Source organism: Melopsittacus undulatus, chromosome 12 (genome assembly GCF_012275295.1).
Source record: "Melopsittacus undulatus isolate bMelUnd1 chromosome 12, bMelUnd1.mat.Z, whole genome shotgun sequence".
Taxonomy (NCBI): domain Eukaryota; kingdom Metazoa; phylum Chordata; class Aves; order Psittaciformes; family Psittaculidae; genus Melopsittacus; species Melopsittacus undulatus.
Genome location: NC_047538.1, coordinates 20,010,653 through 20,023,712, shown reverse-complemented (window position 1 = coordinate 20,023,712; position 13,060 = coordinate 20,010,653). Strand labels below are relative to the sequence as shown.

Here is a 13,060-nt window from a genome sequence, read left to right as displayed (position 1 = left end):
TTTAGATTTTAATTTATTTCTTTTAAAACAAATGTCAAATGGCAAATTTTGCTTAGATAGATAGTAGAGCTCTACATATAACTGTGTTCTTTTCAGAAAGTATTAGCAAAATGGCTGGAACAAGGCGCTCGAAACCTTGAATTAACTGATAAGGTAAGTCATTCTGCAGACACTTTGCATGTCTTGTATTTCTTTATGTATGGTATAGTTTGCTAATATCAATTATTTTGGACAGGCAAATTGGCCAGAAAATGGACTCCAAATGGCAGAGGTTTTTTTTACAAGTAGAAATCAAGGTGAAACGGGACTGACAATTTCTGGCCATTGGACTGTTTTGGTAAGAAATGTAGCAAATACAAGGAATTCCTACTATGAGACTTCAGAATATATGCTCTGTGCTAGAGATGGAGTGGATGATACTTAGGTCACTATTGGTTTTGGTGAAGATTAATTTAATTCCATGGCAGGAAAGAATTTCTTTCCAATCTTCTTGAGTTTAAAGATTAAAAGACTTAAATTAGAAACATGTCTTCTCTCCATTAAAGTTTTTAGTAAATTAATTGCAATCACCATGTGTTATAGCCTGGAGAAACTGCTATTAAAATCAACCAGTTTGTGAATACTGAATCTGTGCAACCATAATCAAATTATGTATGTTATGTATTCTACGTGTACTAGCATTTCTAAGAGTAGTAGTAAGAAAGTGGAGAAAGAAAAACTCAAAGCTAACCAGCTGTGCATCTTAAACACCGGAAACATTGGTATTCTATGTTAATGGTAATGTAATGATCTTGAAGATCGTAGCAATTCTTCTAACATGTCACTTCTAAACACTTTCAGAGATGTGTTGACTGTGAAGAGGTGCATAGGTTAAAGAAGCTGGTAAATGATTTACAAGAACTAATAAATCTATACAGAAAATACAACTGCAGGCTGGCACTCTCTGATTTTGAAAAGGTAATTCTGCAGACACTTCCAAATGTGCTCTTGAGTAGTGGATTGTTTTGGGAAGGAGAAAAATCTTGTAGCATGCAATTTAAAGTTGGAGTATTTAAAACTTCTGATGGATTGCTTGGATAAACTTGTATTCATAAACTGCTAAGACTATTTGATATGTTATGGCTGTTAGAAATTTTGTTTCAGCTGTGGGTATAAATATATAATGTGATAAGATACTATGAAAAAGTATGACTTAAAATTCCATGATTTGCTCTAAATTACAGATCATGTATCATGGAGCAAGCATTAGCAAAAGAGAAATCAGTGCTATAGCTGAACAATGAGGGGCTTTAAGAAAGCTTTTATTTGAGCTAAAGAGGAATGCTAGTTCTTTAAATCATTCAACTGATTCAGTAGATGCCAGATGTTGAATTATTTCTTAGAGATGTTAATAAATGATTCTTTACATATGTGATGTTCTAACATGTCACTGTTCCCCTTGCTACCCAGGAAAATGCAACTACTATTGTGTTTCGCATGTTTGATAAAATTTTGGCACCAGAGCTTGTTCCATCCATTTTGGAGAAGTTTATAAAACCCTACCTGTGTGAACATAATCTACAAAAGGATGAACTACTTCTCCAGTATATAAAGGTATCCAGATTCCCTTCCTTTTGAGGAAAGTTATTTAAGCAGGAGTAAGCTGAAAACAAATCCGATGGTCATTTTTGTTTACACTTGAATTTCAGGACCAGCTTACTCCTTTCAATGAACTTATTGATAGTTACTATTTTTGTATTTTAAGAGAATCTTATCTCTTCTGAACTCAAATATACTAATAATCTTTATCAAAATATACAGGATTTGCTAGAACGCTGTCGTACACGCTCTACTTCAGTATTCGAAACTGCATGGGAGGCAAAGGCAATGGCTGTCATTGGCTGTATCTCTGACACAGATGTAAGTATATTTCATGAAATAGGCATCATTGGCTCTGACACATCAGTTCAGACTGAAACAGATCATTTTTACATAAGCACACTAGTACATTTTTGCATGGAGGAGCAAATAATATTTTTATTCTATTTTAGTAATCTCCCATGTGAAGTTCTTTAAGAATCTAATTGTAGTTTTGATGTCAGCACATGGAAGACTCACCAGCTTTCAAATATATGAAAGCTCTACAGTGTTGTTAACTACCATGAAGATTTTTTTAAATCTAACTTGACACATCACATTATGATAATTAAAGCCCTTGCTGCAAAGTGGAAATGAGCAAAGAAATAAACTGTTTGCCTAAACAAATCAATCACATGGGAATAGTAATTCAATAGAATACCTTGTTAACCTATTTTGAAACATAAGCTTTTTATCTTCCTTCTATAGCTGAAATTTGATGCAGTTCTACAGATAATGCATGGTGCTATGGTACCATGGAGTGCAGCAGTGGAGCAGCTGGTGAAACAGCATTTGGAAATGAATCATGTCAAGTAAGGCAGCACCCACAGTCTATGCCTTGGATTTGTGTGTACTCTCAATTCTGGTTTTTGGAGGGAGGATGGAGGGGAAATACTGTGCATCAGATGTAGGATGATAATTAAATCACACAGCTGTAGGTACTTAATTAGTAATAGTCTGATTTGTCCATAGAGTAAAGTTACTGCAGGAAAGTTACCGCTTGATGGAGATGAAAAAGCTTTTGCGAGCCTACGGGATAAGAGATACTAATCTTTTAAAGGACAAGCAGATGATAATGGTAAGTCATCAGAATTATTCTTACCTCTATTAAACAAACCTCTCTACACTTATCTGCATGTATTTTAATTGGGTATTAGAAGCCAGGCTTTTAAGTCTTAGTAGCTGATAGCTTCCACTTGTTATTAATATCCATTTTTCTTATCCTGTTGGGAAACATTTATTGCCTGAAAGCCCACTCTTTTTTTAAGAATTAGCAGATTAGTTTAGCCCAACCTGATTAGTACAGCACTGATAATAAAAAACCCATCAGTATTTCTTCAAAAGTTTATTTCCATCCTGTGGAGCCAATTGAGCCCCCTGAATGGTGAGAGTTTCCAGGGTAATTCTCTTTCCCAAGCCTTATCCTCTCCCAGTTATGATCTAGTCAGGTTTTCTCTAGATAAAAGCTTTAAGCTTCTAGGTAACTTGCTTGGTACAAGCTATACAATGACAATGCAGAAGTAGTGTGCGTAAATTATTTCCTTTGTTATCCTGTACATCAATAAACTAATGTCCATATTTGTTCTCTTCTTGCAGAGACTAGTGAAATACATTCTTAAACAAGACACCCCTACGTGTTTGGAGGATGCTTTGAAAATCGTAGCAGCATATATGTTGCCCACTGTGGAAGTCTACATTCTGAGGATGATAGACCTGATCGACAGAGAAAGGGTACTAAAATACTTCATGTCAGTTCATCTCAATTTAAAGACACTGAGGCCTATTGTCAAAACAGGGACAACCTGTACTACTTTTTGGCATCTTACAACTCCTAAAATTTTCTCTTCTTATTGAAGTTCTGTTAATTGTACACATACCGGCCTACACTTAACATTGAAAATGAGACCTTTGTCAGAGTTTTAAACTTCATGAGCCAACCTTCTTTTGTGGCAAAAGATGAAAATTATGACCGACAGTATACAAGTTTGGAATTGAAGTGTCTACATGTTTTCACATACTGGTTTTGTCAGAGTTGTTTCGGGGCAAATTGCTTTCTTTTCAACAACAAAAAAAAGGAAATATTCTTTCTTCTGAGAAATGCTTTCTTCAAGGGAAACAGCACCCCGCAGGAGTACAGACCTGTCCCTTTAATATTGGGAGCACCTAAATGTTCATCTTGTGACAGTATTGAATTACATTGATACCCTAACTAGGAACATTTAACTTGGCTTGCTACATTATACTAGGTGTGATTACCTTCATACCCTCTGGTGGTCCCCAGTTCTGTTATTGGAACCATTTTGACCTGAAGAGAAGGAGGCTTTTTGCTTAAAAGAACCAGATTAACTCCCCTGCAAAACAGGGTTTTCATGTTAACATTTGTTCTGCCTTATTTGCACCTGGTATTATTGATAATCATAACCATTGTCTCAAAGCGAGGACATACACATAACTTAGCTTTTCCAAAAGCAAATACCCTTCTTCTGATTATTACTGGCTTATTTTTTGTTTGTTCGGTTTTTTTCTTTCCTCAGGAAGAGGAAACTCTGACTTTGTTAAAATCTCTGACTCTTGCTGAAGCTGAGGAAGTTGCAGAGAGATTGACTCTATGGGGAACACTGGTATTGCAGAATAAAGCAGATAATGCTGAAGAGGTACTGAGTCACATTGTAAAGTGTGTACACAAGTTATTCTAAATAATCTTAACTAGATGCTTAAAAGAGGTATGGGTTGCAAATGTAAAAACTGTGTTTTCCAGCAAAAAGGAATGATGAACTGATCCTGCTTTGAGCAAAAGGTTGGACTAGGTCATCTTGAAGCCTCTTGAGTTTATTTGGATTTTATATACTATATAATTTTTGGTGCTATTTTTAAAGGCATCTCCACTCAGTAGTGTGGCCACCAGAATTCAATCCATAATTCATAAACCCAGCTGCATTATTATACCTTTAGTCCCACATATTTTTGCTAGCAGCTGTTTTAGGGAGTCATTCTGGGCAAGGGAAGCAAGAATAAAGGGAGAAGGGTGGATAATTTCAATACTCCAGTGAGACCTAACAGTCTGTGGAGAATGTACATATTACAGCCATAAAATATTTGTTATTTCTATAAAGGATGCATGTCTACAGTAACTTCCTGTTCTGTTGCTTTTCAACTGCTTGTAACTTAGACTTGATAATTGTTGCTTAAGATGTTTGTAGAGCATTGCACAGTATTTTAACAGAGTGGAAGCCTGAGGGTGACTGTTACTGGCAACATTTTGACCAAACAACACATGAACCTCTTTCCTTCCCACAGCACAAAACACGGATATTTATGACTAAGACACTTGTGGAAGTCCTTAAGTTCCTGTTCAGCATTCAAAAAGGTAAGCTACAACTGAAAAGTCTTACATTTTGTTTGTAAATGGGGTCAGGAAGTAATTGGTTTTCTCCTCCTGCAGACAATCCTCTGAAGAAAGATGAATGTGAAGCAAACCTAAGAATGTTTGAAACATTTGCTACCCTGCAGGTAAGTATCTTTAGTTTCAAACTGCTTTTAATTTACTGTAGTTATTCCAATTATTCTTATAACATGGATGATATTAAAAATATATTGTATTTACAACTTATATGCCAAAGTTGTTTTTATTGTTGAGCTCTAAGAGATTCTGAGGCTAATATACCAATTTCAGTAGTGCCTGGGAAAATTCCTAATTACTAGAACTCAGTTGTCCTTTTAAACCAATAAATTAGATACTCTCCCAAATTCTTAATTGCTGAGAGTTCAAAGAGCCCATGATAGAGTAGTGGAGTATTTAATGAGATTTTATTATGGTTTGTAAACTTAAACTGTTTAATACAGCATTTGAGCATGCAGTAGCCTTCAGGTTAATGTTATTTTGCTTACCTACTGCCTAGCACAATTCTCTCATTCATTACATGAATCAGTAATTGGCAGAAATTGGTAAATTTGTACTGAACTTATTCCTCCAAGAATGAAACAGAAAATAAAACCATTTTAACAGGAAAAAAGCCAACATTTTTAAAGGAAATCACATGAATACAAATATATAATCTTTTTTGTTGCAGGAAGATTTTGATATCTTTCTTTCAGTTGAAGAATTTAGGAACCCTTCACTGATGTCTGAGCTTCTTGAGAGTCACTTCAAAGCTTATGAGATTGCCAGATCTCTGTCAAAGTCTAGAAAAGCACGAACAGTGAATTGTAGTTCAGAAGATGGTAAAAGCAAAAACCGCCCTACTGAATCAAGGCTGTATAAACTGGATCTGCTCCTGCGGAGGTCAGAGCAAGAACTGGGAGAAAAACTGGCATGGAGAGCACTGGATGCTGGAAAAGTTGAAGAGGCTGTAAAAATATGCAGGTAAAGCTGCAGAGGTTTTTAAGATTATACCTTCTCGAGGGCTTTTCTGTGCTATTTCTGATATCTTGCAGAAGTAAGTAGATGGAGAGCAGAAGAAAGGGGAGTTTTGTTTGGTTTAGTTTAAGTTTTTTAAATGAGTGTTTAAGCAAGAGGCTGAGCATAAAGTTTTTTGTCTGTCAAAATTGCCTTTCTTTTTGCCATAACATACTTATTAAGTAAAAAGATACCCTACACTTTTATAGTGAGACTTAAGTTAGACACAATATTAAATAACCCTTATGAGAACTTGTCAGCTTATACGGAGAGAAGACAACTATTGTACACTGACTGTACATACCAAGTCATGGTTTCTAGCTGGTCTCTGCCTCATGCTTAGATTGTCAGACAACTTAACCTACTACCACATCCCCCAAAAGAGATCAGATGAAAACGTTCAATGTATTTTTTAACATGTTCTATGTGCTTTAGCAATATCTCTTTAAGTTTAACTCAATTGTATTTTTCCACCTCAGTCATAGAAGTTTTAGTTGCAGTGAGCCATATAGGTAAAATAGGCAAAAAAGAATTAAATCTTTAGAACAGAATGTGGCCTTAAGTAAAAGCTCTAAGGACTATTTTCTCTAACTTCTATTTTTCTAATAGGGAGTTCTATGAAAGTCACTCTAATGAAGAAACAGGGAAGTTGCTGTTTTCAGCCTGTCAGAGGCTTTGTCATATGTTAGGAGCTGATGTCCCAATGATCACTCCTAATGACATGAATCTTCCAGCTGTGATCTATGAGATGGCTTGCCAAGCAGCTACACTATGTAGTCCAGGTAATTACCATTTATTTGTTTTCATGATGGAAATGCAACTTTCCAAACAATATTTAATAAACCTGAACCCAAAGTGAATTTCTATATATGCCCCTTTAAAAGCAGGTGCTGCAAAAACATGTTTCATTTTTATAGGACATATGAACCTTCTATTTACAGTGTGCTAATGATCTTAAATCTTTGTACAGATTTGCTATTAGATTCTCTGGAACTATGTAAATATACTTTGGTTGCCAAGGAAATTTACAGACAGTGCCAAATAGAAAACTATGGATTTACAGCAAAGGTATTTTCTCCTAACTTAAGTACATTTTTTTAACATATATAATTCCTTGATTGTCTGAATAGTGTTCAGTCTGCATACATTTTTTTTCTCCCATTTCTCCAGCAGTATATAATGGGCTTATTTAAAAAGCAAACAACCACCACAAAAACACCCAACCCACAGCTCTATAAATAAAAATTTCCTTGAATGTGTGTGTACTTCAGCATAAAGAGTGAATTGATTTGAGTACTAGAAGCAGTGCAGCTGTGGCAGAAGTAGCATTTTTCACTTATATTTCAGTATAATAAATCCCACTAATATGACTGACAATACCAGTGATTTTATTCATTAGCTGCTGCCAGGACTGCTGGAGAGCTGGCTGGTCCTGCAGTGCTTAAGGCTACTTGAAATGAATGGGCTCTTCCAGTGTATAGATCAAAGTGGCTGGGCAAGTGTATTTATGCACTGAATGTTATTTTTCTAGGAAAATGATCCATTTGAAAAATGTTTGCTTATAATATTTGGCCAAGAAGGTTTCTGAAAGCCTCCATTAAATTAATTAAGAATGCATTTTGAGTGCACAACTAAATAACTACAACATATAAAAAAGAAATGTGGCCACTCCAAGTAGGAAATGCTACTGATCATTTAAAAAAAGTAGTGGAGTAAAATCAATCTTCAAACAGAAGATCTTGTTCTATTCCTATACTTGAAAACTGGAATCTTTTGCAGCATTGTTAGTAGCTTACTAGCTGTTCTTTTTACTGTGTGTGCTTTCAACAATATTCTTATTTAGACAACATCTTTTGGAGGAGATAAAGATCCTTATGAAGAGTGGACTTACGATGACTTCTTTAATGAAGATGGAATAGTTCTTGATCCACAGATAGCTCTACCAGTTGCATATGAAACTATTTCTTCTCTTCTGCCTGTTTGTGGTAAACTTGCTTTCTTAAACATTGAGTCAATATAAAATCTGTATTTCATACTGATTTTTTTTTTTTTACCTAGGAATATAAATAATTCAGCACATGTGGGAGAATTATCAGTTCAGAAATCTCAGACAAACTCGTGGAAGAAACATCCCTTGGGGGGTATAAAAATGGTGATGGGTTTTGTTCTGGTTCAGGAAGAAACTGGATGACTAAAACCTGAAGATGTGGAAAATGCTCTGGAGAAGCATTACTATAAACTTGCCCTGTTCTTAAGATCTGAGAAGGCATTACCTGGTAGCCTGAAATAGAGACAGAATCCTGTCAAGATTAATTTCATCCTATTCTAAAATAATGGTCCTTGTATTATATACCATTGTAGATATATACAACTCTGAAAATTTCAAGTATTATGAACAGAACTCTACAATGTTGTAAATGGGGGTTGGAACTAGTTGGAACCCTAACTATTTTGTGATTTTATGTTGAAAAAAGACACTTTAATTTCTCTAAAAGAAGCCCTCAAAATTTGATACTTATTTAACTTCAATACTTCTTGATATAAATGTTTCCTTTCCTAATATATATTAAAAAGCATATAATTGTATGTAATTGCAAAAAGTGTCGCACACAATGCTAAATCCACCTATAAAGGATATGCTTATTTGATTTGAACAGATTTATTGCCTTCACAGGTTGTTTATGTTGACTGTCTCATCAAGACAAAAGGATTTAAACACAAAGTAGTGACTGAAAACTGTTAGCTTATGTTCCTTTGTGTATTTGAAAAGATATTCACTCTTAAGAAACAACTTCTAGTCAGGCACAGTTAAAAATGCAGTCCTGGCTCTTGTGTACTGCCTGTGAAGTATTTTTAAGGCACTTTCATAGTGTTGCTGAGATCTCTGCTGACATGTTTGTGTCTGTCTTTCAGAAAGCAAACTGTATCCTCTGGACTCTATAAGCCTGGCAAACTGTGCATTTATTAAAGGTATTGTGATGGGAGATTCACTCCACTAGAAGTATAAATCAGACCACTAGAAAACATGAGGTTTAAATTAATTAAACCTACACAAGTATGACTAAAATCATTATTTTTAAATGAGTGCCTAGATGTCCACTTAAAGCCATATTCTAGGCTACAGTAGGCTCAGCACAGAAGACACAAGTTTGGATGGTAATTGCTACCCTTCAGCCATGTGATTCTGGGCATGTTGTCAAAGCCTGTATTTCAGTACAGAAGTTCTCCCACTGTGAGCTAGAATCTGCTAGAGCCTTTCCAAGGAGATGAATGACCAGCTTCTGGGTTTTGGACTAAAATAGTAGCCTGTTAAATTAAAAGCCCTGAAAATTTAAGGTTTCAAAGGGAACTAAGGCTGATCTTGTGTCATAATTTAATGAAGAAAAATAGAAACTGCTTTGATGTTCATTCCAGGAACAATATTATGCTTAATAGAAATATTACTAATTATTTCCTGGGGTTGATTCTGTTTGAAATATCTCACAGGACAGAACCTTCTGATGCCTGCTAGAACTCCCATCTGTGCAGTGCTGCAGAACCTCATGGAGTGCAGTCAGTGTGAGTTGGCTTTGAGGCTGATAGTATGTTCCTTTGGCTCCTGCCTTCAGCATGGTGTATCAAATAACATGGATTTGGCCCTGAGTGAAAAGGTATGGCAAGAATGATGCTGAATTTTGCTGAGAGTAAAGCTTAGAAGTATGCCAACTATTAACAAGTTTAGAGTAGATATATATGAATTTAATAGGTATGGGAGAGGCTGTCACCATGACCTTGTAAAAGTTACCACTGCTTGATAAGATATCGAGTCATTTTGTGAAGGGAGCTGGTAGTTTCTTTCCTATTTTTCATGGTCTCCTGTTTCTCTTTGCAGAGTGTGTTCATAACTAAACCTTCAGTCTCTGCAGGGAGGCCAGGAACATAACTTATTCATTATATAATACATTATTAGGCATTTATTAATTATATGTTATATATTATAATATATATTATATTATAGATATATTATATATTAATTATATAATAATGTATTATATATTCATAATGGTTTATTATGATTTTTCACATTGTTTATCATTGGTTGGTATGGGAAAAGTTGCACACAGAATATTCAGGAAACACTCCTCAGTTCAAAAGCACTTAGAAACAGAAATCCTTTTTCTATCTGAAAGAAATCTTTATAAGACCTTAATTAAATCTGAAAATACAATTACTATAGTATCTCCAATTCTGCTATAAATTACAAGAGAAGTTGGAGACTTAGAATTTATTGTTAACCATATGCTGACTGGTTGTTGGTTTTTCATAACAGCTCCATGATGGCAATACACTGGCTGAAACCAATCGCTTTGTCATTGCTATGAAACAGAACAGTACTTCAGCAATTATGAGCACTATCCTGGCCTTACTACACAAGGTAAGAATGCTAGCTGCTCTGCCCAAAAGGTCACATATATTGGAAGCTTCACCTTTGTGGGATCCTTTAAGAACTCCTAAATTATAATAATAGCCTTTGTGATCTGTAGGTATGTTCCATCTCATTTTCAATCCTGGTTTCATTTTAGATTTGTAGACTTCTAGTTGTGGGTAGCTTTTAAAAAAAGCTATCTGAAAACCCTGCAATATACCATCTTTTAAGGCAGTTTAGACTAAGGGAGGTGACTCTTAAACTGGGTTTAATATATTTAATTTTTAAGTTCTAAAACCTGAAATGCATTTTTATTCTGTTTTTTTCCATCCTAATTTAAACATCCAATACACCTCTAAATTACATGTACTTTTCATGTGTTGTACTTCATACAAAGACCTATTAAAATAACTTGTTGGTTTGGGGTTTTTTTCTTTCCTCCCTAACACACAGGTGTTCAACTGCCGTCTCATAGATCAGGACCTAGCACTGGGATATTGCACAGTTTTGCCCAAGGAAGACATGTTCAATAAGCTGTGGGATGTCATAAACAACACATGGCAAAATTACAGAAAAATCTTGGTAAATCCACAAGGCAATGCATTTCTTCAGCCAATAGAGAATGGTTCTTTAAAAAGACATCAACAATAGTAATAGTGTAATATTTTACCACTATTAAGGGTACAGCAAGGGTATAGTAGTTTGAACAAGTTCCTCTTTTATGGAGTGCCACTGAGAGAGATGCTACCTCTTTACTACAATGTAAGATTGTGCACAGGCAGTTGTTATGAATAATTGACATGATGGAAGTCCAAGCATTAAGTTACTTCACCATGAGCTATTCTGAAGCTTGAAACACATATAAATTATGATAGGACCTGAAATAACCAGTGTTGTATTTTGAAGAAATTGTTCTCTGACAGCAGTTGTCAAGAGTGGAATGAATAAATAAATACATCTATTAATATATAAAGGGATGTAGAAGCAAAGCATAACAAAGAAATAGGGAGAGTGACATAGATTTGGAGAAAACCAGGTGTCTAAAAATACTTTTTGTATTAGTTTCCCTAGTGCAATATTAACAAAATATTTCTGAGAAATAAATTTGTTTTTCAAGTAGCTTCAAACCACCAGCTCAGGAGGTGGGATAATGCTTATACTACCTCTGTGAGGCTTATTCTCATTTTACATAGTTACATGATCATCTACGAGTTATTTTAAGTTCCTCTAAGGATTTAGACTCAATTTTCAGATTATTTATTGTACCCGTGTTCACTTCCCTTCTCACTCCTTTCAGGCAGTGGCTCTGATTGGAGCACAGCTTGCTAACCAGTCTGGTGAAGCTGAAGAAAAAAAGAAGTTCCAGGAACTGGTTACTGATGCAGAGTGGGGTATCCAACTCAGTAAACTTGGTGTAAGTTTGAGTGATTAGTTGATTTGTGTTAGGGTTTTATTAACTGATAAACATCCGTATATTCTGAGATGCACTGTGATTTTTAAACACGTTTCCCATTCAAATGTCACTTGGGGTTTTAGTTTTAATTTTTCATTCTGATTGTCTGCTTAAATAAATCTCAGAAACTGAGAGTTCAATAACTGAAGGTACTATAAAATAGATTTTAAGTGTTTAAGTATTATTTGGCACAGGACATAGTCAGCAAATGCAGTTTTTTCCAGCTCTAAAAGTGTCTGAAAGTAAAGAGAACATAAAAGGTTGACTATGTAGGAATTAATCTGGATATTGTCTAAAAGACATCTTTGGAAAGAAGATAAAAATGTTTGTTCATCTACAGATTTCCTTTGAGACTGTATTTAGACAACCACCAATAAGGAAAAAGGAGCTCATAAGAACATTGGTACAAAATCCAAAAGCAGACACAGATCTCATATTGAATTACTGCAGGTAAGAATTGAAGCAAATCAATTGTGTTTAATTGTTGCTGTACTAATAACCATCCTGAAATCTATTTGGATTTTAATAGATCTTAGTTCATGTAATATGTAAATTGTTTTGTTTGTTGGGGTGTTTTTTTAGTATTATTCAGAATACTGCTCCCTGGTGAATTACTCATAAGGAAATCAGCACCTTGATGACACCAAAGGTCGCAGGGAAAATAATACTCTGTCCTCTTCCAGTACTTTCAAGCTGGACAGTGATGCCGCACTGCAGCTTTGCATTGAGACACTTCTTCTCCAGAATGCTAATACAAATCACGTCGAAGATGACTCTGCAGAATGCAGGGCAAAGCAATCTCATTCCACCTTACTAGCTAGAGCACTGGAAATAATTCCTCTGCTGAAAAGCACAGAAGAGCTAGTCATCAGCCTCAGTGGAATACTGTACAAGGTAAAACAATATAAAAACAACACACCAAAACAAACACAAAGAATCCCTGGAGTATGCATCTAGCCTCAAATGCTGCATGTCCCTTGAATGACACATTAACAGCAACACAGAAATATTAAAAGGTTATATTTTTTCTAGTTTTCCTAAAGGATTTAAATGTTAGTGTTTGGTTTTCTAATTCTCTAGGGGAAAAAAATAGACAACGCATCTAATTTTCTTTAGTAGAGGCTTTCTTCCCAATCTCCTTTAAAACAATAACCTGAAAATAATCAAAGGAAAAAAGTAATTTCTAAGT

At 35.1% G+C, this 13,060-nt stretch overlaps 1 protein-coding gene across 1 annotated transcript in view; it reads left to right on the top strand.

Moving 5' to 3' along the window:
* Positions 1-13,060, top strand: part of KNTC1 (kinetochore associated 1) — a 36,431-nt gene that overhangs the window by 10,483 nt on the left and 12,888 nt on the right. The window contains exons 23-44 of the mRNA XM_005145153.3: positions 97-153; positions 236-337; positions 841-957; positions 1,450-1,593; positions 1,801-1,899; positions 2,326-2,429; positions 2,590-2,695; positions 3,214-3,348; positions 4,152-4,271; positions 4,915-4,984; positions 5,060-5,127; positions 5,688-5,980; positions 6,623-6,795; positions 6,984-7,081; positions 7,857-7,998; positions 8,927-8,983; positions 9,500-9,663; positions 10,323-10,427; positions 10,872-11,000; positions 11,716-11,832; positions 12,212-12,321; positions 12,555-12,765. Of these exons, the coding sequence (XP_005145210.2) occupies positions 97-153; positions 236-337; positions 841-957; positions 1,450-1,593; positions 1,801-1,899; positions 2,326-2,429; positions 2,590-2,695; positions 3,214-3,348; positions 4,152-4,271; positions 4,915-4,984; positions 5,060-5,127; positions 5,688-5,980; positions 6,623-6,795; positions 6,984-7,081; positions 7,857-7,998; positions 8,927-8,983; positions 9,500-9,663; positions 10,323-10,427; positions 10,872-11,000; positions 11,716-11,832; positions 12,212-12,321; positions 12,555-12,765 (2,721 nt within the window). The remainder of the gene's footprint in view (positions 1-96; positions 154-235; positions 338-840; positions 958-1,449; positions 1,594-1,800; positions 1,900-2,325; positions 2,430-2,589; positions 2,696-3,213; positions 3,349-4,151; positions 4,272-4,914; positions 4,985-5,059; positions 5,128-5,687; positions 5,981-6,622; positions 6,796-6,983; positions 7,082-7,856; positions 7,999-8,926; positions 8,984-9,499; positions 9,664-10,322; positions 10,428-10,871; positions 11,001-11,715; positions 11,833-12,211; positions 12,322-12,554; positions 12,766-13,060) is intronic.